The sequence below is a fragment of the Stegastes partitus genome, unplaced genomic scaffold (assembly GCF_000690725.1).
Source record: "Stegastes partitus isolate 25-593 unplaced genomic scaffold, Stegastes_partitus-1.0.2 Scaffold68, whole genome shotgun sequence".
Classification (NCBI taxonomy): Eukaryota; Metazoa; Chordata; class Actinopteri; family Pomacentridae; genus Stegastes; species Stegastes partitus.
The window spans coordinates 699,102-726,765 of NW_007577799.1; the positions used below are offsets into that span (position 1 = coordinate 699,102).

At 39.4% G+C, this 27,664-nt stretch overlaps 1 protein-coding gene across 3 annotated transcripts in view; it reads right to left on the reverse strand.

Annotated features, from left to right (window-relative positions):
* The window catches only part of ctnnd2a (catenin (cadherin-associated protein), delta 2a), a 272,067-nt gene that overhangs the window by 47,758 nt on the left and 196,645 nt on the right, over nucleotides 1-27,664 (reverse strand). For all 3 annotated transcript variants that reach the window (XM_008276295.1, XM_008276293.1, XM_008276294.1), the window contains 2 exons: nucleotides 18,285-18,471; nucleotides 2,248-2,365 (listed from right to left, as the gene is read on the reverse strand). In XM_008276295.1, coding sequence (XP_008274517.1) covers nucleotides 2,248-2,365; nucleotides 18,285-18,471 — 305 coding nt within the window. The remainder of the gene's footprint in view (nucleotides 1-2,247; nucleotides 2,366-18,284; nucleotides 18,472-27,664) is intronic.

Sequence of the window (27,664 nt, forward strand, 5' to 3'; positions counted from 1 at the left end):
GAACAACAATAATCTCACAGGTAATATGCTTCTGCTTTTTGTTTGCGCTGACTTTGAAATGAGATTAAATGAAACTTGGGTAAATGAGGACAAATGACAAAACCCAATATATTGCATCGCACCCCATTAAACACCAAGCTTAGAGGCGAACCCGGCAGCCAGAGAACATGTGACAGTGTGTGTTTCCAGAGCAAACTATGTCTTACAGTGTATGTTGTCTATTCGTTAGTGTGCACTTGCACTGACTGTGTGTATGTCACAGAGAAAGGAGGGAGACATCGAGTCAACAGAGTGGAAATTAACAAAGACAAATCATCAATCTTCTCCCAGTCTGACCGTTGGTTTACACAAAAACAACTAAGGAGTGTAATTGAACAGCCTCAAGAGATGCAACAAACAAAACAATGTCTCACTCCAGCGAGCTGCAGTCATGTCTGAAATTCTATTCACATGCTATTATAGAATGATGTTGGAGAAGTTACATTTTATTTACAATTTGCTGTGACATTTCATATTTCGATCTGTTATTTCACGTTTATTCGGTACCCTTTGGTTTCCGGCTGCACGGTTCAGAGAATAAAAAGACTGCTTGATCTTGGTTTTAAATCATTATGTATAACTTGTGGTCAGCACAGAAAGGTCAGAGGTCAGTTACAGATTTGAAGTTGTACACCTGGGTGGGTTTCTCAGGAACACAGAATTTCTACTCCTAAAACTGTAAAAGAAGAGAAAAAAACTTGACCGAAACCACTGTTCTTACATTGTCTGTGCGACCTTGTGCTGATCGCCACTAAGGGCTTTTACAATCTGCTAGTCCAAGCACTCTTCTTGGACGCAACACTACATAGGCTTGTAGTGAACTGCCCCCTGCAGTAATAACCACACTCAGAGCAAGCTGATAATATCAATATCACATCATCTTGAAATGTTAATGTTATATTGGTTGTATATGAAGAATGATGTGCTTCGTCTTTTAGGTCTTGCGCCATCAATTTTAATTACTGTATCTGTTAAATTAATTGAAAAAATAGTTAAGAGACTTCAGCTGTGCAGGTCTTTACAGCATAATAGCAGTAATCTGTACACTATGCTTAATGTCTCGGATATGAAAATTGTCACTTTGCATATAGTGAATGTTCCTCAGATCTTTTACATATCTCGCCTGCATTTGTGAATATGAAAGGATTAGAGGGGAGAGACTGTCTTGATGATCAAAATGCATATCCTGAAGAATCCTCAGAGTTTGACGGCGAGGGGGATTTTTTTTGTGAGAGTACTAATAATGAGGGAACTGATTATACGAATACAGTTTAAAGGCACAGGAACTGGCAGAGAATCAGTTATAACGCAACTTCGACAACCTGAGCTCGTGTTTATCGCCAGTTTCTGCTCTTTTAAAAGATTAATGTGACAAATAGATGTTTCTTTTTTAAACTAATCTGCACAAAATATTGGTGAAGTGGTGTAACTGGACAATAATTATACATTTTAGACTCATTAAGATCTATTTTTTCGTAAGCGTTTTTAATGATGGACCAGATGAATCCAACAGTTAGACAGTCAGATAAGCAGACATTCTGGTCATAGCAGGTGAGAAAAAAAAAAAAAGAAAAAAGAAAAAAAAAAGGCAGACCAAGTACAAAATGAGCACATGGCTAATGTGCGCTGCTTTTGCAACGGTGACCACTTGGCGGTTTGTCTGCCAATCAGTCTTAGTTACTGTAGCGACAATGGTTCTCCTCTGGTGACTGCAGGCAAACGGTGGAGAGGGGCGGGCGGTTAAACAGTGATTAAGGATGGCCATTTAGAAAAGCTGGGAGACAGGGAGACCTTGAAAAGTCAGCCATCCACGACGCTGTTTACGTAGTATTGACTGGCCCGCGTGTACTGCGACATGAACACACATATAGACTCCACGCCAACATGAACATGTCCTCACACAGCAAAAAACGCAAAGTGAACATAAACCCACTCAGCTTTGACTACTGCAGCTAAATTGGCAGAAAAATATACTGCAACACTTTGATTTGGAGAGCTTTAATTTGCCCTAAATAATATATGCTGATGAACTAAACGCTCCTCGAAAACTAAAATTCCTCTTGTGGCTGCAGTTTTTCTTGTCTCCTCCTGTGCGCTAAAAAGATTTAGTCAGTTTGGATGTGATGAAGACAGGGCGTGAGACACTTATTGATTTAGTTTGAAAATACACATTTAGACACGAGCTCAGAAGTTCGGAGTCACACACACCTTGCTGTCGATCTCGCTGCTGCCCAGAGAGGTCTGGATGACGTAGAGCAGAGCGTCTGTCAGGCCGTCACACTCCCTCATCCTTCGTCTTGCCTCCTCACCTGCTGAGCTTACATTCCTGCAACACATACAAAAAACACTGGTCGGAGAGTGTGCATGTGTGTGTTAGTGTGTGTGTGTGTATGCCGGTGTGTTTGCCAAACACAAAGAGTACAACAAATGGGGGAAGAGAGAGAGCTGGTTGAGGAGGGAAGATAAGACATGAAGACAGATGAAAGAAAAAAGAAAGCTGTTAATAAGAGGTGTAGAGAGACAGAGGCAGAGGGAGAGAAAGTGAGAAACAGATACTGGGGGAACCTGGCAGCTCTCCCTAAACTAAACAATTGAAAAGGGAGCATTAAAATTCTGGATACATCTCAATCTATGCCCCGAAGGCTCACTTCAATTTAAAGTACTTGACTTGAGTCCAAAAAAAAGGAAAGAGGGGGAGGGGGGAGCTGCTTTAGTGAGACAGTTGGTGCCTGAACTTCACAGCCAATACTCACACCAACGCTGCTTTGATAATTTGACAATATTGTTCCATTTATTATTAGCAGCTTTGCCAATATGATGCGCAGAAATAATGAATTAAATTTTGATTGAACTGGAGGTACAGGTGGGTGGCGTTGGGTTGGATTTGTTTGGGATTCACCGGGGAGCTGCCTGGAATATAGATACACTCAGTACCAGACAGTGACTCATGCATGTGCCAATAAAATAAAAATGAAGCTAAAGTGTATGAATATCATGAGGCGTGATCAAGTAGTTTTGGGACTGTGTAATATATATATTTCAATTTAAACTTGGCCACTTTGAAGTAGTCTTCCTGTGCAGAGATACACTGCTCCAAGTGCTCCTGCCACACATGGAAGACTGTCTGGAAGTCTTGCTCTGACCACTTGCAGTTGTAAATGTGCAAATTCAACATTGACACTGAACAGATGGTTAACATCGAACTAGTCAACCTTCATTTTCATAACTGAGAACTGGGTTTATTCATGCAGCCAGAATCCAAACAGCAGTCTTGAATGCTTGTCGTTTTGTTCAACATTCATGAGGTTGTGCACCACAAATTCATCCTCCAGAATCCTACTGTTGATGCAGAGCTGTACTGTAACATCCTGTGGCGTCTAAGAGGACGCATTTGGCATAGCAACCTGAATCATTCCAAGTGCGATCGTGCCTGTTCCCTCAAGTCCTTAGGCCACAACAACATAACAACACAATTGTTGCACCCCACCTGGCCGAGTCACGAGGCTCGGCTTCCTGCAACTTCTTCCTCTTCCTTAAAATAAAATTCAAGCTGATAAGTTCCAAATGTGGCCCAGACCACTGTATTGCTGCACAAGGTGACGACTTCAAGGTGGATGGCTGTCAAATTCAAATCAGGTATGATTTTTGCTTTATACAAAGCAATCACTTTGATCGGACCTTTATATGATCAATTTTCAGCTAACGACTGCACAAGACATAAAGCACACAAGAAACTTAAACTACCACTGATTCAAACCCATGTATGAATATCCATCGCAAAAAAATGCTTCACAACTTTGCCTTTAAGAAGCCAAAAGATGCATTATATGAACAATACCAGACAAGAATGCAGAAACAGACACGGCTGAATGTTTGCATGATGATGATTTACAGCTACTCAACATGACCCACTGACCAAAGCCATAAATACTTCACAGTGAGTGACTGCAACACAGTTGGATCAATTATTATGTACGAATTAGGTACATTTATTGCAATACACGACACAAACACATTGACACAAACTGGAGCTCGTTATCCATGCCCACAATAGAAAATCACAGTTCTACTACAAATGACTGATAAAAATAGGCAAGCGCTTTTTAAACTGATTAACAGCTTGGAAGGAAGCTGTGCCAGATGTAGGGGAAGAGTTAATTTTGACGTGTGGTATATCATATACTTTAGAGGATGCAGCTTTGTACTGACACCAAAGGCAACTTTTCCCGTAGCCTTTTTCTTAGAAATTCTGGAAATTCATTTTCCAAGGCAAGCTTCATAAATTCCCTCAGTCAATCTGTTGCTCAAAAATAGCATTCACTGAAATATAAAAGCAAGAAATGTGTCTAACTGACTATAGAGTGTGTCTGTTTGTGCATCATGTTGCAGACTGCCTTTAGGGAAATCAGTGTTAGCTCCATAACAAGCATTCTGTGGCATGTGTGAGGGTGTATGTGTTTAAATACCCAGGAAGCAAATGCCTAAGTGTAGTCTTAAAACCTCATTGTCACAGCCACTCAGTGTAGTTCTTTAGCATAGTCGTATTTGGCAGAATCAATTCAATTAAGCTCAGTAGTGCCAATGGAAGAGGACAGTGTTGTCCTCTAAAATTAAAATCAATGGGCAGACACAAAGCACTCGGGTGGACGAGTGTTTAGAAGTTTTGAGAGTATATACTTGAGTACATCCACTGGTAACCAGATTGAAGGGCTACAAACGAGCATAACTATGAACAGCTGATAGCGTTTTTGTACTCAACTGTCTGAGTATTCATTTCTGTGCTGCTTTCAAGTAAGAATGGCTCACTTTATCACTAAGAGACCCAATCTGGCTGCATTTAGATAATGTCTACTACTACAGTATAATGGCTACACATTAAGTGAAGTTAGCAAAAATGTCAGTGTCATCATACCCGTACATTATGGCTTTTAGCTGTAGTACGACTATGTGGATGTACAGTCACTGCTTTTATGTCTTTTTATATCTCTGTGTTTATTGGCTGGTTGTTACAGACTGAACCTTTATTTGAGGACAACACTGCAATGAACTTCCATTACACCCCCTCACTGATAAGGGTCTGCGGGTGCAGATGACAAGCAAAACAGAGAGCAAGCATTCAAAAGTGTGAACAAACCAATTACTGAAGTTTGGTAACATGAGTTTAAATATCATTCTTGGAAGGTGAAATGTCAGAAAACAGATGAGGACAAGACAATTGCGGTGCAAACAAGGAGACGACGCGATGGCACGAGTGAATAAGTCCATCCATCACGCTGGCACAGCAAAGAGATCACAGCTGTTTCGCCAGTCTATGAGATGAGGTCATTCATAAATTGTACTGATGAGAAAGAGAAAAGAGAAAAAAGGGGGAAGACACGAGAACTCAATTAAAACTTCACGTTCACGGCTCTCCGCTTCCAAGAGAAGGTCAAGTCATTTTCACCCGCTTTGAATGCTAATGTGCAAACAAGCACACGGTGGAAATGCCGCTTAGCACAGACACAATTCTCTGTCAAGTCGATATAAGACAACAGAACAGTAAAAACACTTCACCTTGACTAATGTTTAAGCACCCAAGACAGGAGGTGGGTGGGTGAGAAAGCGAGAGGGTGAATTATTTACTGCTTTAATGCTCAGCCTTGAATATGCTGACTTCTACTGAGATTTCCATCAAGTTTTTTTTTTTTTTTTTAATCTGATACCTTATCACGGGTGGGGGTGAGAAGGTACTTGGCGCTGCAACATAAATGTTTAACTGAGAAAAGTTGCACGAAGCTGTGATCTTTGCCTCCATTGTTATCAGGAAGACAGAATAAGCACCTTTGACTTAACTGGTGAGATTTTACTGATACAAAACAAAAAAAAATCGTATTCAGCGATGAACCCTGTGGCAATTTGGGGAAAAAATAATTTCACTTGTGGCACGCTTCTGTTTCTCTCTTCTGAACCTTCTCTCTTAACAACTATCTCACAGACAGAACCTTGACGAAAGAATGTATTACTTCTTGGAGATAAAGATAAGACACTGAGGTGGATGGAGGACGTCCAAAGATGTTTTCATTTTTGAATGTTATCGCTGAACAGCCAGACCATATCATGCAAGCTCAGATTTTCTAAGACTGTGATTGTCATGAAAATACTGCCATGACTTTTATCACCTTAAAAATAAAACAAATACACTGTGAGGTGGTTGGTAAATTTATTCCATTGCAATGGGGAGAGAAACAATATCTGTCCGGCATCTCTCTCTCAAAGAGAAAAACAACAGTGACATCTTACTTATAGTATGACGGTGAACATGAAACTCTTTTCTGCTGGCTTGTGGTAAACAGCTCTTTATGGTACGGTTTCCATACTATGTAAGAAAGGTTGAGCCCTGCTTTCCAAAGACAAAACAGATTGAAGATGAGAAATAAGCTTCCTTGGACTTTAACCCCTCATGAGTCCTTGCATCTCTATTTTGAGTTCTAGTTATACAGTCACACCTGTTCTATCACCCGTCAGCCTGTAACTCTGAACACATTTTCTTTCCCTGAAAATGAAAAACACATGAGCTCCTAAAAATGAGTAGAAAATTAACATCTAATTAAATAAGAACATTGGAGCTTAAAATTTAGTTTTTTGTTTGTTTTTACTTGACACAGTGTACTAAATCTTACAAGGTAAATGGAAAATTTAAAATACGATCTTTTCTTTGCGCAGCTTATTTGATCTACAGATAACTAAGCTTAGCTGAACATCAATATGAGATGTGGACGAGTTTCTCTTACTTTTTTACATTCTGCTTCTAAGAAATAGCCTTCCTCCCATCTTAACCTGATCTCAATGATCATAAAATGCATTTCTCTCTTTTGGCCCTGATCTTTATTTGTCTGAAATAATCGGTTCTTGAGTTCACTGTAGGACACAAAAGAGAACTTGATTGGCCTATAAGTGAGCTTGCACAATATCAAAAATTTATCACAGTGATCAAATTCAAGTTTAAACTCTGTGTATTTTATCAGTTCTTGAGTTGTCTCACTTTTAAGATCCACATATAAACTTTAGTTTCTCATTGATTTGCTATAATTATATTTCAAAAGCCTTTTAAACAAGAGCAGAGCAGGTGTCCTGCTGGTGAAGCTAAAGGGAAAGTCAGGGGACACTAAAATTGCCAGGTCTCCTGCCAACATGAATGTTTTCTCAACTTTTCATGGTGATCCAACAAGAATATATTTAGAAATGGACTCTCGACCTATAGCTGCTGACGGATCAACAGATTTTTCACTTTAGGATCCCTACAAAATCTCATCATTTTCCAGCAATTCCTTTGCTTCTATTTGCTCGATCTCCGTGTATTATTGTCAACAGTTTGTCTAATAACTGGTCCATACATTGATACCTGTTTAGGCATTTTGACAGTTTCAGGTAACTTGCCATAGAAGGAGGAATATTAGGGGTGTGCTGATGTACTCGTATTTTTCTTTTTCGTGCACATCTGGTTAAGTTAATGGAAGGATGACTGTATCTTCAATATCACTGCACATTTTCTTAAGTACTTCTGTTGCCTCTAAACACCTGATCAGACATACATCGGGAGTACTTGATCCCAAAATTAAACAATATTGACATCAAAATCTTGCAAGCCTTGATCTCTCTTTTATCTATTTACTTCTCTACACAGTTATGAAAGGAGAAAATTCTGAAAAGCCTATGAGCACAGCACAAAAAAAGCTCCTGATTTCCCTCTATTTCCCCTGGTACTCTCAAAATGGACAGGATAATTCATCTTAGATTGATTTATTCTTTTATTCCTTGTTTCTCCTCGGGGGGGTGGGGGTTTAGGAGAAACAGGTCAGAATTTGGTAATCTCCAAATAAGAAGATGATTTATTTCTGATGAGACTATTGTGAGCTGCACAATAATTTTCCTATGGGTGGATGGAAGAGCTCAAGAAGCGCTTGTTAGTAATTTCAGAACAGATCTCACAAGAAGCAAAACTCTGCAAATGCAAGTCATTTTATCTTCCTTAAATTTTCATCAAAATGCAATAATAATAACTAAAAAAAAAAATTAAAATAAATAGTTCCAGGAAATAATTTAAGAAAAATAGAAGCACAGAACACTGAAGGGAGCTTTCATCCAATTAGGACATTTAGCAATTAGCACATTTTAATGAGTGATTTATTCATTCATTAATGCCAGACTACAGTGAACGAAGCCATTCTCTATGGTTTTAGAAAACACTTAGATTACAGGAGAGGTGAAATAAAGCTTTAGTACTGTCAATATCATCTCAAAAACCCCAAGCTTGGTATTCTCTTCAATTTGTTTTTTTAATACACAGCAATTAGAATTCTTGTGAAATGGAAATTATTAGGGATGCACAATATATCGGCAACCACATCCACATCGGTCCATATTAGTGCTTTTTCCGATATTGCTCCGATGAACAAATATAGCCAATGTGAAAAACCGATGATTGTCAAACATTAGTGCCCTCATCTCCACATTTGATATTTCTGCTATTTCAAAGATGTTTTTACTTAAATGGTTCTGGACTTGAAAGCTAAATATGTTATGTTATATTTACATAGTAGTTATATTTATATAATATTCAGTTTGTTTAAATATGTTTTACTTTTGTTACTTAATAAAGAAGACAATGTGGTCTAGTTTGATACAGACTTCTTTTAAATAGTTTTCACGTTCTAACAGCTTACTTACACTAATGTTTCGGTGTGAACAAAAATTGAATATCGACATCCGTGATATCAGCGATATCAGAAATCTTAATATGGGATATCGGTATCGGCCAGAAATTTTAATATTGTGCATCACTAGAAATTCTTTTGATGTTGGCCTTATACTAAGTCATGTCCACAACTACTGCAGCTACCTCTCAAACACAGTTTAATAGCTTGTGTCTGTCTGCTCTCTGAAGGCCTGCGTGCAGCTTCCCCTTGGACTGCAAGTAGAGGTTGCCATGTGTATGTGCTTGTGTATAAACTGTATTTGTGTGTGCCGGTGTCTGTGCACACATGCTTGTTAGTCTAGTGGTTCTGAAATGAAGCATGACATATTGTGCCTTTTCCGCAACACACCTTTCCTTCTGTGCTAGTTACTGAGAAAAACTGTGAGGGCAGAATTTCTTATGCAGAAAAAAAGCCTGCTAACGTTTTTTTTTTTTGTTGTTATTTATTTATTTACTCCCTTTTCTTTTTTTTTTCTCAGGTGTAATGTGTCCTCAGGCATTTCACATCTTGCCATGTTGCATCATGGAATATTTAGATAATGCAGGGTTGTTTGCTTGAGTCAGCTACCTCACGCTAACAAAAGGGATTCATAGACCCTGATAACATAATCTGTGCAAATGGTTATTGCTGCGAGAGACCACATTAGATGGCATATTTTACTAAAAAGATAGAGAATGAGTATGGAAGGTGAGATAGAAAAAGACCCCCTCGGGTGACAGTCAAATTTTTCACCTTGTTAACGTGTCCATATGGTGGTTTTTATATGTTACAAGACAGATCATGAGCAGAATAAGCAGTCAGCTTCATGGTTGAGCATTTCCACCTTAAAAATGCAGCACAAAAAACACAGATTCAGAGATTCCTGGCTACATATCAAAAACAAACCTAAAGAATCGATTACTTCTGCTTGCAGATCGGGACTTTTAGTATCAGGATTCTTCTTTGGAATCAGTTTTCTGTTTGAACCTGTATGGCTGAATTGCTCCTTCTCACGATTGTGTATTATATAGTGGTACTACAGTGTTTGAACAGAGTGATAGGTGAGCTGGTGGGCTTGAGCAGCAGTGAGTTGGATGCATGTAGACAAAGGTTGAGGCTTCATAGGCCTGTGCGTTCAAAAGGAAGCAATGGTGCACAGTTACATAGACATTTTAAGGCATTAAAAGTTGAACTTAATATTTAAGTATTATGTGAAATTTTAATGGTTTAAATCAGTGACCAGTCAGGGCCTTTCAGCAATGGGTGTACATATGAACTCTTAAGCACAAAAGGCCTCAGTTACTTGTGTGTGTGTGTGTGTGTTTGTATGTGTGTCTAAATGAGGGTGTCTGTGTATCACCTTAAATTTAACTAGTAATCTCAACTATTTAACGAGTCCATTACAGGCTTACACTTTATCCTAGCTGATGTCACTCCTCATTAATTCAGTCTAACTCATTAGCCTGCATCGTTAAATAATTACCTACTGAGCAAAAAGGCACAGAACTTGATTGAGCATCCCATTCTGAATTTAATAGTTGTTATTTTAGCTGCAGTTAAGTAACAGAGAAGAGCAATTGGCGCTGGTGGTAAAGAGCAAACGGTTTCCTAGCTGTAGCTCCGAATTTTGAAAAACAAAAACCATTACATGCTCGGGCTAGTGATGGAAGCATGTCCATTAAATGGTAATGTTGGCCGTCATTTCTGCTCTCCTAAAGGGTTAAAAAGAAAAGAAAAAAAAGGCTTTTTGGCTTATTCTCTGGAAATTCAGAAAGGAATCACTGGAGAGAAATGTGGCAGTGTTGCAGCAGGAACCTGCTTTCTGGGAAACAAACAAACAAAAACCCCAAACAAACAGTGCTGCAGGGCCAACATCATCAACGTACAAGAAAAAGACACAGACATGTATCTTTTTTGGATCCCATAACAACAAAAAAGAGGGTAATTAATATAGTAGGAAAAGTTGAATGAACTTAGTTTACATGTAGGACAATTCAATTGAAGTTAATCAAATATAAGACGTATCAGAGGTTGCAAAGATCAGTCTTGGGTTCTGATGTGTGATTCGAAATCCCATATACAGCAGAATAGAATTTCTTGATTGTCATTGCAAATGACATTAATCAATAATCGCTTAGTGTATAATAAATAAATAGAAGGGGTTACTAGTAGGTACTCTGGTCCAGAAGTTAGTGTGAGTGTCAGACAGAGTTCAGTTCCCCTATGGCTCTGGGGTAGAAGCTGCTTTTCAGTCTGTTCGTCTGTGATTTGATGGATCTGAAGTGTCTACCTGAGGGTAGTGGGTCAAACAGATGGTGTCCAGTATGGGATTGATCCTTGAGAATGTTTGCTGCTCTACTGAGGCATTAAAACCTGCAGAACCTGTGCACACATCTACAGTAAAAGGCTCAATTAATATTATATGTTATCATTACAACTCAACACCTCAGCCAACCATAAACTGTAATGTCTAATGCCCTCAGTTTGGCTCCAGCTGTGGATCTTTGTTGTGCCTCCTTCGCTGGACTCCGAGCTCTTCTCTATTGTCATCAGCTAATGAGGGCACACAAATAAAAATATACATCTTTACAGTCAGTCGTATGAGTCTCTGAGAATCACTTCAAAAGATGGGTCATACACTCACATTTTTACTGTGGAGCTGCCCAGAACAAACAGCTTTCTTCTTTTGACCACTGCTAAATAGAAATGAACTTAAGGCTACTATGCAGCACCTTCCACCTGCTTTATCTGGGTGTCATCCACTCTAACAACCTTTCACATTTGTTTTCAGTTTACTTTGCACCAAAATCATGAAAACAATTTGAATGTCACTGATCTGGCTTGTATACTTAAATGTCTCGTCCCACAGATAACTTGGAAACCCATGTGTTTTTCTATTCTATTTTCAATTCAAGTCAGTTTACACAAACGGTCTACTATTGCTACCATCATTGTACATCACTGCTGTAATTGGATTGCAAAAAAGTACACAAAGCCACAGCGTATAGTTAACCAGCCTTAAAGGTATAATGACTTTCAGCATATACATTGTTAACAACACAATATTATTTTCTGAAAAGTGGCATCCACACAAAAGTGAGAAAAGTTCACTAACAAGCTCCCTGGCATCTGCAGAAAGCTGGCTTGGCAGCCATTAGAGTACTGCATAGTCGAACAAGTTTTTCAGCAATTACATCGCTTAAAAGACACTACACAGGTTGTGTACTTTAGATTTTTACCTCTGATTTTCTTTTGCAAGGTGCAGCATCAGGACATGAGCTGCCAGTCCCCGTGCAAATCATATGTTACTCACTTTCTGCAGTTGTTGTACGATTTGTGCAAGATTCACAGGAAAGACGTGAACATGAGTGAATCTCAGACAGATGGCTCTCTAATGTTGCTCAAGGAACAAATGACTACTGAGTGACTTTGTCTCAAACAGCTGGTGTGTGGTGGCTCTGCACGAGTGTCTGACCGTGTGTGTGTGTCAATGAGGACACAGGCAGCAGAGGGTCATCGCCAGATGGCACACACATACATACAAACCTATTAATATCAATGGAATAAATATGGGGAAAAAAACTCTTTCGTGACCACAGATTTCAGTGTTGATTTATCCAAAAACTAATCCTAACCGCACATACACGTCTGTGGATATCTAAAAAGAAACAAGCTGAAAACATTTATGAGTGTGTGATCCTGATAAGTAAAGAAACGCACACACATACTAACAGTGTGTACAGCTCTGAGGCAGCAGGTAGCTTTTTCTCTCTCTTGCTTGGCTGCAAACCAACAACCTGCAGGGAGTTAAACAGCCTCTGAATGGAGGATATGGAAACCCCTCAACAGAAGACCTTGTGTCTGGCCTGATAACACTGAACCAAGGCTGAACCAGCACTGGGTTTTGAAGCGACTGTGGCATAGTGGACAAACCGGCTGATTTCAATGTCCTCGTTCGTTTCCTCGTTCATCTTGTGAAGCATGCCGACCCAAAAAGCACTTTTTTTTTTTTTGGCTATTGACAATCATTGAAAAACGAGCAGCTGTAAAACGGTGAATAAAAGAGCTGCATGATTATTTTTAGTTTATGGTATTCGCCCGTGGAAGCCTCAGAAGGGCATACGCTCAGTCGGACGGAGGACTTGGAAACAAAAGTGTTAAATGCAACGTTTTTCAGAGTATGTGGCCATTGAGCAGCATACATAGGAACGAATGGAGTGCCATCTTTGAATGCGGCATCCACTTCTACCAAATAAATCAATGCACCGTTTGTGTGTGCGTGGTCATACATGTGCAAAGGAAAGGGTAATACCCACAACTCAATTAGACACCATATGGGTCCATCAGCATCATTAGCTGCTTGGCTCACGTGGAATACGCGCACAAATCAACACTCAAACAAACCAGAAAACACACATAAACACACACTAGCACACGCCCATTATAGAAACACCTGATGCCCTGACACCAGTTCATTCGCATTATCAGTGACTCACCCTCGCCAGCTGTGATTTCAGAGACTGATTTGGTTTACGCCTTTGCTTTTTGTGTGAGCTCACATGTGCACACAAAGACATATTGTTTGACATATATATATATATACAATACATACAAGCTCAAACACATACACAAACAAATACACACAGACAGAAGTGCACAGAAAGGCATATACACACACTCGGGCATGACACAGCTGCACAAGCACACACAGCAAAGGGATAATGAGAGAGGTGAGAGGTCTGAAATTGAGCCGAGGTACACTGGGACCCGAACATTGTGGTCTTGTGTCACTTTAACCCCAAGAAAAAGATAGCGAGCTAGAAAACAACCCCGGAGAGCAGCTGAAACACCTTCATTGCTCTGCGTTAGTCTCTCCTTCTGCATTGTTCACCGCTTCTACATTCACTCTGTTCTAATTTTTCCAACTTCTTCCTTTTTGCTCTCCTGCCTTCCCCTCTCCTTTACCAGCTTTTACAATTAGATCTGTAACTTCGCAGTGTGGAACAATGCAATGACAGCATCATTTATCTTCCCCTGCATCTTTAGGTACCCACACACACATGCACTAAAGTCCTATAAACAGTTTAGTGAGTTAGGGGTGGGGAAAATAAACTTGACAAAAAAAAGTTAGAAATCTACAGATGTCGCTAGCGAAAACTGATAACTTAGCTGCAGGCAATACATCTTTATTAGGGACAAACAAGCAACTAAAAGAACACAGAGAACCACAAGTAAACGGATTCCTATACTGAGCACATATCTACAGGGTTTAGTGTGTGATTCGCAGGATTTGAAAAATAACCTTTGAAGAAATCAACAGCAACACTTCTGCTTCTTCTGCATCTATCTGCATCAATAAACACTGTGTCTACTGATGCAGCGGTGAAGTCTAAGAGGGATTTAATAGCAACTGCATGTGATTTGGATGAAATACCTCTTTTCTGGTGTCACGACTTCAACACAATGGACACTAAGGGATTCTCAAATATTTGCCAGATTTTTTGCTCCATGCTGTCGGCAGGCAAGCTACGTAACAGAGAACCGTTTCAGCTCATTTGGCCTTTAAAAAAACACATCCAAAGAAATTTCAGTTAATGTGTTTATTTTAGATGTTTACAAAGTGTAGCTCCCAGGATACATAGCCCATTTAAGACACAAAACTCATTATCTGTGGTGCACAAGCCGTTACGTCTTAAAACGGCAAGAGAATAAATTTCATAAAAATTACACTAAAGACTAACTTTATAATCACAACTACCTACTGTATATTCTGCACCGTTGCAAGTACGCAGTTATATACGCCTCTATTTTTCCTTATTTATTTATTTAATATTGTTTTTTTTAATGAACATTTTTGTGTTAATTTTGACCTTTAATTTGGTGTTGTCACCGTCATGTACAAAAGGTGAACAAAATCTATTTTTTTTTGTTCATTTAACAATATAAGGCAAATAATACACAATAGCCAAGAAATTACCATAGAAATCAACACTGCTCTGACTCATTCCACCCAAAAAAACAACAACATAATACGTTTACGGAGCTATTAGTGGACTGAATTAGATTTGTCCAGGTGTTTGTGATATTGCGATTTTGTGCGCAATCATCTTGTCCTGCAGACCAACAGCAGAATACTAATGACAAAAGGCAGAGAACTGAGAAAAAACACAAAAGAAAACAAAAAAAAAAAACACAAATCGGCAGGATCATATCTTCCAAATGTTTATCTATGCTATACTGCGTCTAACTGAATCCAAGACAATGCACCCAACACTAAAATCTGTAATTAGAAATCAAAAGCGGTTCACTGCAGAATACAGCAGATCCTTTGAGGTAAAGTGAAAAGATGGTTTACCAAACAGACACGTGTATGTGGTATGCCCTTCAATTATGAGGCTACCAATATTTTCCTGTTGAAGCTAATGATAACTGATATAACATAAATCTTTTATAAATAAATGTTAGTGTTGTGATGCATATTGCATCTGTACAAACCTTATCCACAGAATGGCTTTAAGAGAATGCGGGGGCCTTTGCTGGCACAGTGCAATCTCACCCTCATACAGCTCTGGAAATAATTATTAGACCACCTGTTGTTTTCTTTTACAAAGTCTACACAACCGGCCTTCAACACTGATAATTCTGTTAGATTTTTTTCTTAGTGGTTAAATAATTACAGCACCTTTTAAAAGATATTCAATAAATCATGTAATAATTCAACACATGTAATAAATTATGTTAAAAATATCATGTATTAAAACTGTAAAAATATCACACCACATGGCTTCAAACATTTTTAATCACCTGTATTTTATGCATAAGCTGCAGAAGTCTAGTTTTCCTCCTTGAATAATGACATGCTGAATGGTTAGTATGAATTTTATTTTTTTTTTAACAATGGGATTTTTGCCAAACAACACCAAACAAATACTGCCTACCTTTGCTTTAAGCTTGTTTTTGTGTTTGAGTTCACTTTCTGCTTTTATTTTAAACATACCTTTTTAATGTAATGTTACGTATAATGTGTCTTTTTAATGTAATGTAATGACATGTGTCAGTGTTGGTTTGGTTTTTCTACACTGACTGGTAAGAGATGCACATTTTACTTGTCAGCCAGCCGTCACATAAGCCTGACTGACTGAAAAGCATTCATAATGAGATGTACTTAGTGAGTTAGTAATCACATGCTTGGGCATTTTGCCTTTATTAGATAGGGACAGTGGAGAGAGACAGGAAATGTGAGGAAAGAGAGCAGGGGAATGACTGCGTTAAGTGTCCAGCTGGCTGAGTACCGGACTGGGGACTCACTGTCGGCAGCATTTGCACCCATGTGTTATGTGTCCTAACCACTTGGTTCGCCCCTGTTAGTGTTTCTATTTAACTATTCAAATCACTCTTAAGTGGAAGAATGACTGCAGCAACTGGAGCCTTCGCTTTCGTATGACCCTGACACACAAAATTACGAGAATATGTACAAAAATCTGTTTGTAACATCTTAAGAATGGCTTTGACATGCTTTGGAGAGACATTCGGCAGCTGGAGATAACCATTTGAAACAGCTTGAGAGGAGCCTTGCAAAGGGGTGAGGTTTAATCCACAGGCTGCTGGAGGTTGATTGAGTACACAGCTCAAAGTGAGATGGCCAAGTGGACATGGAGGTTTTTTTTTTCTTTCTTTCTTTCTTTTCTTTTTCGCTATTTTTTTTCTTTTCTTTTGTTTTTTCCTCAACACCCTGTAGAGTTGGTGCGAGTACACAGTGTGTGTACATAGATGAACAAATGTTGTTTATGGGATCAAGGACCAGAGCTCATTTTCTGTGCTAACAGCATACAATCCTCTAATAGTCATACATTAAATACCGACAGCTGAATTAGAAGAAAAAAAAAAAACTAAAGGAGTTTGTTTGTGCTATGTACAAAGGTTGTCGCATTGTCACAAATTTTCAAGATTAGACCAAAATCAAAACACCCTGCAATTTATCAGATGTCAACTAATAGTTTTTCTGTGATCATTCTTTGAAATGAACAAACGTGCCATTTGTTCTATAATGAAGCTTATATGCCAAGAAGGTGAACTTGAAAATGTGTTAAGTTTTTGTTTAGTGATATGCCAGGTTAGTACAAGGATTTCCTCAACCAAGACAACACCTGGTTGCTTCATTTCAAACAGCTTCATGAATCAATTACACTTGCGAGCAACACCTGTGACAAATTTGTAAATTAATTGAAATAAGCTACAAAAAAATCTCATATAAAAGTCGGTTTGAAGTATTTGCTTCCACAACTGTATGCTAATAGAGCTATAGTAGCAGGTTGATTGCACTTGTGTGAAAGAACGTGAGGTGTGGTTTTAGTAACATGAAGAACTGAGATAAAACAGTGTGGATACAGTAAAACTAAAAAAAAACTTAAATGCATTCAGTTAAATTAACCTGGTGAACAGCCCTGGTTTACATTTACGTGTAAATATAAGTTTGTATGTGTCTGCATATGAATATGAATAATAACAGTTACTTTAAAAAGATGTGCTGCAACATATTTCAGTTATTCTTGTCACCTTGGTGAACATTTTGGTATTTCAGTTTGGTCAAATCAATAATATAATAGTTCAAATAACTTCATACAAGTCTGTGAATTACATCAGACTTTTTATATTCAGTGCGATAAAAGGGAAAATTGTGTAAAAATTGAGTTGCATCAACAGTAACAGTGACCACCTTTTTGTTTGTGTGTAGCAAAGAAAACCTTTTTCACATAAAGTGTGTACTAACACAGGATTTAAACTTTTTTTATATTAGTGTGAGAACATGTTCTTTAATTGAAAGGTGCTAAACGCTGTGATATTCAACAGAATTTTCGCATTCACAAAAGACTTCTTTTCCACATGATAGATCTAAATCTATGCGTGCAAAACATTTGATAAGAGATGACGAACTTTCTTAGAATGAATTTCGAATAAACTCAGTGATCTTCCAAGTTGGCCTTCAATATTTCAAGCTTTAAAAACTAAGAAATGTCTTATCAGCACAATGCACCAAAAAGAAAGTCAACACACAAAGGACTCATACAAGTGGAGGAGTTGTTGCCATGGTGACCAGCACAAGTTAGTGAGAGAGCAGGAGTTAATGAGCGAGAGGGATAAAGGGAAACAACTATGAAGTATGGGATGGTTTAGAGTTGTGAATATATGCAGCTGCTGTATAACCGCACGGCAGTGAAAGATTCAGCAAAGACAAGATTCATTCTCACTCACCAACTCTGATATTAATCTCTGTAGACATTATGAAATAAACCACCACACACTTTCACACATACATGCACTGCAGAGTTTAATGCAACCATGGCAAATTATGCATACCACTTGTATACACCGAACTTCCGAGAGATAAGCAAGTGGAAATGCACACAATATATGTGAACAGCATGTTGTTGTAACCTCATAAATGAGAGTAAAGAATGAGTGAGAAGGTGGAAAAAAAAGGGGGCAGGTGTCTTCACTCAGCAGGTGTGTGTGTGTCTGTGCTGCTTTTACCTGAGACAGCCTGTTGCGTTGCGCAGCACCTGGGAGGTATGAAGGTGGAGCTTGCGGTCATCATGGTGGTTGGGGGAGGAGTCCCAGTTAGAGTGGGGTATGATGACGCTGTTGGTCAGAACGGCCAGGGCGTCCTGGATGATTGGCATCTTTAGTGCATCACATGACGACAGGTTCCATAGCACGCCTGTACATATACACAGGAAGAAAGAAACACACACTCAGAGATTAGCTTATTTTTATAGTATTTAGGAAATAAAAATGACTCATCTTTAAGTAATGCTATGAAGTTATAACTATTAAGTATGCAAAATTCACACAAAAATACTCTAAAAACATCAAACTCCAAAAAAAAAAAACGAACAAGAACAACTTTATTTGACATAATGATTGTATTTGGACTGGCGACCTGTCCAGGGTGTCCCCTGCCTTCGCCCTAAGTTGGCTGGGATAGGCTCCAGCCCCTCCGTGACCCTCGTGAGGATTAAGCGGTGTATAGATAATGGATGGATGGATGGATGGATGGATTGTATTTGGGTGTTGTGCATCTTCACGCATCACCATGGTTTACTAAAACACTTAGTAGAATGGAGCCATTGCTAACGTTGTTACATTCGTGACTCGATAATCCAACACTAAATGCAAAACCTTCTTTTATGTCGGATAGCGAGGCTGTTGGATTGTCAAGACGGAGGTCGAGAAACAAGGAGGGCTTGATGCTTGAAAGGTAATTTGTTGTTAATATTTATTGTTCATAGTTGTTATAATAACTTGTGTATTGGTACAACACTACGCATTGCTGGATTTCACGCCTTGGACCGGAGTGCTTGTGCATGGACCCGTCGGTTGACATCAAAGATAAGTGGTCCTAAATCCGATACGTATCCGATCTTTTGCCATGCAACTTCTGTCTGAGCGGCAGGTCGCACTTATCCGACCTACACGTCATTGATACGCGACAAACTAGGGCTGGTCTGAATAGCACTTTATGGTCTCTGAATATTTGCGCTCCGATGGGGTGGAAGTGGGCGGGACACACAGGCAGTACTTGGCTGCTGATGCCAGTTTAGTTTGCGGTCACATTTCCGGCAGTGGGGGAATGGTGGGTGATTTTTAAGTTTTTCTAAGAATATACGTTGCACCATTACCAGCTGTGTTTACTTCCATAAACACTGAGCACGCTCGGTGCATGAGACGCCGTTGTGTCCTCTTCCTCATTCCCGCATGCGGGACACTTTTGGGTCGTATGAAGTTCACACAGCAGATCACATACAAGTCGCATTTAATTGGAAATGTGAACGAACTCACAAAAAATCGGATTTCACAAAAAAATCTGAACTGAGCATTAAGTCCTGCAGTCTGAACGTAACCAATCTGTCGGATTGTTAAGTCAGATAATACGCTGTTACTCTTATTTGAGACATAAAATGTCATGTCGGAGTTGGAATCCAAGGCTGTCGGTATGTTAAGGCTATTTTTCATGGGTTCCGCTCGTTTTTCCTTAAAGCCTGTTGGATAGCAAGGTTTTCTGATTGTTAAGGGTCGGATTATTGAGTCCCACCTGTATTTACAACTGTGCTTTAGCTGTCTTTACAAGTCAACATGTCTGCAATGAAGCAAGTCTATACTAATGCAATGCTAATAATGTCTGTAAACCATAATTGCTGTTTGATTTTAGGACAACATCAAAGAATGTATACAACATAAATGATTATTCTAAACATTTAAAACGTTTGTGTTCTTTAATTAAAATTAGCTGGATTAAAACACAAAATAAATATCTCTCTTTGTAGTATTTCCCACAGTGCTCAGTGTGATTCATGCATTTTTAAAAGTGTTTCTCTTAATGCTCCTGTCAAAACCAGAGCACAAGCTTACAGCTAAGCGAGCACAGAAAATACCACAGAACCCAACAAGAAAACACATACAGAACACTATAAGAGGCAATGCTCAAGACACAAAGTATAATACAATAAAAGCACCGTAAAGCTGGAAGAGCACTCAGAGAGTGCATCCTTCGCCAAGGTCAATGCCCTAACGCAATTTTAATGAGAGTGGTCCGAAAATGCAGTGAGTTGCTCCTTTGCCCGTGCTCAACCTCTCAAACAAGTTTCACGAAATTCCTCTGAAACAGTTTTTGTGTAATCTCTGATAGACAAATAAACAGCAAAAGATGCACCACATTAGAATGACTACATGACTGATCTTTTTTTTTTTTTAAAGGATACATGAAATGATCCCAGTCAGGATCCAGCAAATGAGGACATAAGTAAGGGCCCCTTACAATTCCTGTTCAACTTTCCTCATGTTACTCAGCCAGAAACACTGAGAGGTACAATCAGGTCACTGAACACTTGAGGAGCCTGTCACCATTTATAGAGTTTAGGAGTTCAAGATTAACAGATGTAATAAAATGGCCAAAATTTAACATATTTAACTCCTTAAGGAACATGGCAGCCGTGCGATCTTTTCAGCTTTCTGTCCTGAATTTTGGATGTATATCATTTTGATTATAGACCATCATAGGAGGCTTGGCCGTTGCAGACGCTGCTCATTAACACCTACTGTAGATTATGCCAAATCTGAAATGTAAAAAGATTAAAATGTACACAAAGCTATTTGCAACATAAAATGGTAACAGTCCCTAATCACGCTACATGTTTGCCTTTAAAGCCCAGATTTTCTTTCCTCCAGAAACCTGTTCCATGTGTTTTCCATTAAGCTTTAGATTTTACTGCTTAGCTTCTGTTGAAGACAAGTCCTAGAAGAAAAGCAAACTGATGTGGGTTTCTAGATGTTGAAAGTAAGACAAGACTTTTTAAACTTTTCTACTGTGGACAGTATATAATCTGTATAATAAGCTGCTCCAATACCTAACTGTGGTAAGACAGCTACATATAAACTGAAAAGTAGCAGACTAAGACCAGCACTCTGTGGGATTACACTTTTAGTCTATAAAAATAAGAGGATTTCTCTTTATTAATAACACACTGTTCAGGGTTAGTAAGCAAAGTACGATTTGAACTACTGCAGAGTTTTAACAGCCAAATGGAAATTTAAAGTTTATACATAAAACTCTTGTATGAAAAAAAGCAATTAGCAGATTCTTTAGAGTGATTCAGACAAAGCCAAACTCTAATGGATGTAAATAAGTATTTGATTCAACATACTTCATCACTTGCTACAACTTTTCTCAGAAATAAATGGATCAAAAGAAAGTAGTTCCATTACGTGTTCGGAGATGTGTACATGAAACACAATTGGCTGAATTTTGGGAGTCAGAGCAGGTTAAGTCTGTCCTTCGCACTGGCGTTACAAATTAAAACAACCAAAATCTTTTTTTAACCTGCTGCATAATGATACTGATCTCAGCCGGACCTTTCTACAGCACTGGAACATGACAAATGAAGTGCGGGGGTACTTCAGGACCAGCAATGCCTGATGAAAACGCTTCTCTATTTTTATCACTTTTTCGAATGCCACCCACTCGTTTATTCTGGAACGTATCCTGTGACTAAAAGCTGACTGTCCAACTAGAGCATCAGCTATCGCACAATGTGTCAGCGAGAACACACATGAATGCACGTATACCCAAAATACACTAAAGAAATGCAATAAGGTTGGTATGTACGGCTGTGTGCGTACGTATAGACAGGTTGGCACAAAAACTTGCAAGTTTGTATGTACACAAGGATAGTAATGCAAGGACACACATATTTACACCCAGTCAAATTCATGCTACTGTAACACTTAATCACATACAATATTGGTACACAAATACGCACGCATGCGCGCACACACACACAAACACACACAAACACACACACACACACACACACACATTTTTTTCTTCTGCTTGTCAGATGGAATACCAGATGCCTCTTCACAGACGGGTGACACCACTAGCCTTGTTGGTCAGCTGTGACACATTCATGCACATGGGACACACACACACACACACACACACACACACACACACACATGCAGGCTTCATCGACACTTTTGCATACTAAATCTTTTAGTTAGTCTCTTGTGATTCCACTGATCATCCCAACTGAGACAGCCAGAGGCAAACAAACAATAAGGTAGAAACAGAATGACAGGGATGAAAGACCAAAATAAAACAAATAATGAGAAGGTACTGGAGGAGCTGAGTGACGGTTTAGGGAGATCGGAACAGATTGAGACAACAGAAGTCAAATCTAATACCTTTAAATATGACAAACATTCAAATAGCTGTGGCGCTGAAGGTCACTGTCTCTCATGTATTTGGCGTCAGACTCGAGATGTTTCAGGTCCCAGGTGACAGATGTCATTCATTTGCACAGCACACAAATGGAATACGGACCAAACTCATGACGTGCTGTACTTCATACACCACAGAATATTTTCATAAAGGTGGGCTGAAATATGTAAATAACCTGAGATACACAATCCCACTTTGCTCAGATTTTGTCAGATTGAATCTCAGTGAAACCCAACTTTATGAATACTGTCTGTTATCTAAAATTCCAGCAATACTGAAAAAGTATTGCTGGCGTCGCTGTAGCTAAACCTGACCTCTGATCGCTTGTGTTAAGGGGCTAGTAAACGGTGAAAAAATTTATATATAAAAGCAATAAAATTCTAAGCTGTGCACTTATGTGAAGCATATACGAGACCAAAGAAAAAAAGAAAACTTAGATATATGAAAAAGATGGAAATGTTGAAAAGGGCCAGGACAAGATGTGTCACCAGTAATGGATAGGACTTGAATATTGTAAAGCGCGGCGGTGCACTCCACTGCAAATCTTAAAAAATGTATCGGGTGCACGGTCGTGACCAGAATCAAAAGAGGGAATGTCGACACTCTCTAATAAACAGTCAAACCGCTCTAAGCCGCCATCAGTGACGCTGAAATGCGTTTGTTGTTGTCCCACAATAAACAAGATGACTATTTATTAGTGAGCGCCAGCATTCTGTTTTTGATCTATGGCTATGAATTAAGCCCCGCTTCACCGAAACACTGCACACAAACTGCGGCGGAGGCACAGAGCGTTGACTAGCAGCCAGTTTTGCATTTCCCAAAAGCAATGCCAGTCTTGATGTCTCACACTATACTGCACTAGTGTCAGCCATAATGACAATTTCAGACAAAGGGATGGGGAGAAAACCAGGCCAAGAAAAAAGCAGAGAAGGACAATAGGAGAAACAACATAGAGCTGAAAAATAACAGAAATCACAGAAGGAGGAACAAAAAAGCAATTTTCAGACTCAAGAAAAACATACCAATGTAAATGAGCAGCTCTTAATTAAAGTAGCCATAGCCAAATTCATTTACAAATATCAGACACGACTGCTATTTTAAAAGGCAAATCTGCGGAAACTAAACAATTAACCAGATTTAATTGTGGGAAAGAAACGGTGAAAAGAAGAAGTTGGAGAATATTAATGAGTAAAAGAGCAGAGATGATTCATATTATTTTTTTAAAAAATAAGTATAAAACTATGCAGATTAAAACAGGGAGACAAATAAAATGTAAGTTTGAGAAAAGTTGAGATGAAAAAAATGAAGGCGAGAGACAGAATGAAAGGGAATGTGTTTGTGCGAGAGAGAAAGCTTGAGAGGACGAGAAGAGTGATAATAACAAAATGACCTTGTGTGCTGTTTGGCAGCAATCAAGTGCTTGTACTGAAGCTGTATATGTGTGTGCAGCATTTCCCTTCACTTTCACTAATAAGCCTCTTGTTTCACATCTCAAGCCTTTCCTTTCAGTGTCTCTCTATCTGCTCGCACAGGCTCCATTTAAACAGAGAGAAAAGCTCAAATATCCACACATGCAGATACACTCTGTGGCCCTTCAGCAAAGGATGAAGACATGTTGGGCAAAACACTTCACTTATAAACCTCAGTGCTTTCAAACATCTCTCCTTTTTTTTTTTTTGTCTTTCTGTCTGTGCCGGTCCGTTTTTTTTTTTTCAAGTGGTGAGTGTTGTCGGCGTATGATTGCAATCACGTTAAAACAGTGTTGTCTCTGATGAGCTGACAAGAAGCTGTCTGCCGCCTGGCGGAAAAAAAAACAAAAAAACAAAAAAAAAAACCCTCTCTCAGCTGCCTTTCTTTGGGTCTCTAGCCAAAAAAAACAAAAAAAATCGGAACAAATATAAACATACGCAACACACCAACGATGCTGTACATGTTCTTCTTTGGAGACAAACAAGAAGGAAGAAAAAACACAAAGACTACTCAATTTTTCTGGGGCAAGGACATTGTGTCAGCCATCGTCCAATATTCAGCAAATTCAAGGCTGACACACACAACCACTCGCACTCCCACACACTCGCCTGCTCTAGAAACATAGATCGGTGATGCTTCGCTAAACCCAGCGTCCTTACGGGTATAACATCAGGTGACCAGCAGACAATGACATCATACTGGAGGCCTGAGCATGTTTTCTTCCTTTCTCTCTTCTTGTCTTTATCTCTTTTCGCTCCCTCCTCTGACCAGTTCCCCACAGACGTTTTGACGGACAGTTTCCTAGGAGCTGGGTGGTTTGGGGAAAAGGGGAAGATGATTGCATGAATTCATGAATAAATGAGAGTGTGACTTGTAAGGGGAGAGTGAGACCTGATAGGCCTCAAGTGGCGATGTTTTATTAAACAGCCTTCATCTGTGCGGCTCAATGTGAATTAGTTAGCCGCTGGGTCAGAACCCGGTGATGAGTAAAAGCTGGAGACGACAAATTGCACAGCCAGTGTCTTCAAAAAACTGTGAATGAGAAAAATAAGGAAAAAAAAGACAGCTTTTGGAACACATTTTGGGTGACAGCAGGTTAACAATTGCTGACTTGACCCCAGGGTCGGACAACTTTCATTGCGGCAGTGGGTTTGTGGAAAACATCTGTCAGCGCAAGGTAAAAATCCTGTATTGTGGGTAAACCGCCCCTGCCAGTATTGGAGGTTTCATTTCCACCAGGGGCTCCCACAGTGAAAATACCGCAGTGAAATTTCTGCAGGACACTAACAATTTTACAACAGCATATGGGGCATGGAGATTTGGACATCTACGCGGAAAAGTGCTTCATGCCTCGAAGTAACGGAACAGAAAACGAGCTACAGCCCGTGAAAGGACGGCAGTACACTGTAGCGTGGCCGGTTTGTTGGTCACTTCAGTACACATGCAGCTTTCTTGTGTTATGATTTGACACTCAGTCCTCTATTCTCACTCTAACAGGGACTTGAGGAAATGAGTGCTTGCTGGAGCAGTGCAATATAACACTGCAAACAGTTTTAAAGCAACAAATATTGCTTAAGACTACTGCTACCATTTCTGACTGTATTTCCAACAACAGCCAGTTGGATATGTCTAGCAGATGAGAGAAGTCAACAATGTAAATACCACATAAAGTTAAGGGGCAAAGGACGCTTGAATCTTAACTATTAATCATTACAAACTGAGAAGGCTTGCACACATGCAGTTTTTGTTTTTGTTTCTTTTTTTTTTCTGCAGTTGCTTCTCAGCTCAACAACCATTTCAGAGCAGCAGCTGAATTACGCCATGGTCCACTGCACCAAGGTGAGCCCATGAGTAAGGATAGCATCTCCTATTGACACCCAAAGCCTCTGCATCGACTGGACTTTGACTGACAGGCCCGGAAGCCTTGACTCCATCCTATCTACCTCACGCTGAGACCCAGGAAGCCAATAAAGCTTGTCTAAATTTAAACTTCAGGACTGACGTACAGATAGGGTAAATTGTTGAGGGAAGGTTTTTCCGGTCACCAAGAAAACATATGCCCTGCCTCATTTTCTCCGGACCTGAACAGATTCCCCAGTCACAGAGAAAAGAGGGAAGCGCTTTGATGAAGCTGACAACACAGATGCGGTAATGAGGAGGCTGATTTGATATGACTCAACCGCTGTTTTTCAGTCCAGCAATTGAGGACGGTGTCTGTTGGTATCCCTGATAAACCTCTGCTCGTCACTGCCATTGCTTGCTTTCACATCATTTAGCCACCGACTGAAGCTCAGATTTTTAGCAAAATATAATTTGGCAGAGAACTAGATCCAGTGCCGTCTTGCTCAAACACAACAGTGCTCATTAGCGCTTTTTATTTTTATTTTGTTTTAACATATTGTTACTGTGTTTTGCGACACTGACCTCAGGAAGATGCGTTCACGCCAACTCATCTGGTACATGCCCATTACAGCTATAGTCCAAAGCAGTTAGAGGTTATATGCAACAGCACCTGCACTACAGATGACTGAAGACAAGAATGTTAGTTCAAAAAAATTCTGTTCAGTTTTCTGGCTTGGACACGAAACTCTGCCAATTATCTTTCAAGTTCAAATCTCTGTTTTTGCAACGTTTAAAATAAGCTGTCTGGAGACCTGTCTTTTGTCTGACTTTGCTTTTCTCTTTTCTCTGCTACCACTTGTTTCAAACTCTAAACTATTTTTTGTTCCATGTATCTTGTCTGGTTCTGTTCAATTACAAGCTTTATTCCACAGTTAATTTTAGAACATTGAGAGTTAAATATTCCCCCTAAGTGTTAGATAACTGCAGCAAACTGGATGCAGGTATTTGGAAAAGAAAATGCATTGAATTGGCAAAATTGTGTCAAGGGTCAATGCAGCGCAAAACAACATTCACAGAATGAACTGATTGTGCTCATTCCCTCCTTTTGTGACAGAAAAAAAACCCCACTTACAACACAAACCTAATCGAATTACTGAGTAATTACGCAACAGTTTTGAGTGGCGAATTACAGCACCAGCAGGGTGTTCCACGAGGCGAATGAAGATAGACTTCAAAATATGGTTGCGCTGGCATGAAAGCGTTTAAAATGTGGAGTTACCAGAGTAAACAGACAACAGTGTAGAGTCATGCATGACACTGAATCACTGTGCCAGCAGCAGGATAGAGCCAGACAGAGAAGGGCAAAGACAGGAAGAGTCAGGGAAAGGGAGAGGGGAAGCTCGAATTTCACAGTGTGTGTCTGTTTGTGTAAGATGACTATTTATAAAAAGTCAGGGCTCAAAATATGATCCAGTATGACTTGCGGTACATTTAATTCATTTGTTAATCTGCTTACAGACCGCCTCACAAATGCACACAGTTCATCCCCGAGCTGTGTTTTTGATCTTCAGCAATTTAGTGATATTCTTTAAGGTGGCAGGCCGTCCAATAGGCAAACTGTCATTACTGACATGTAATCGCAAAACTACCTTTTTATGAATTTCGACTGATGCACATTTTTAGTTTTTTGTCTAGAATAAAAGCAAACCTTGCTTTACAAAACATCAGGAGTGGACAGAAATGATTAGATAAACTAACATTCGCCGCTGGATTTAAGTCACCTAGTCACCTCCTTGCTGTTTTCCTTTCCTACCGTCTTCCT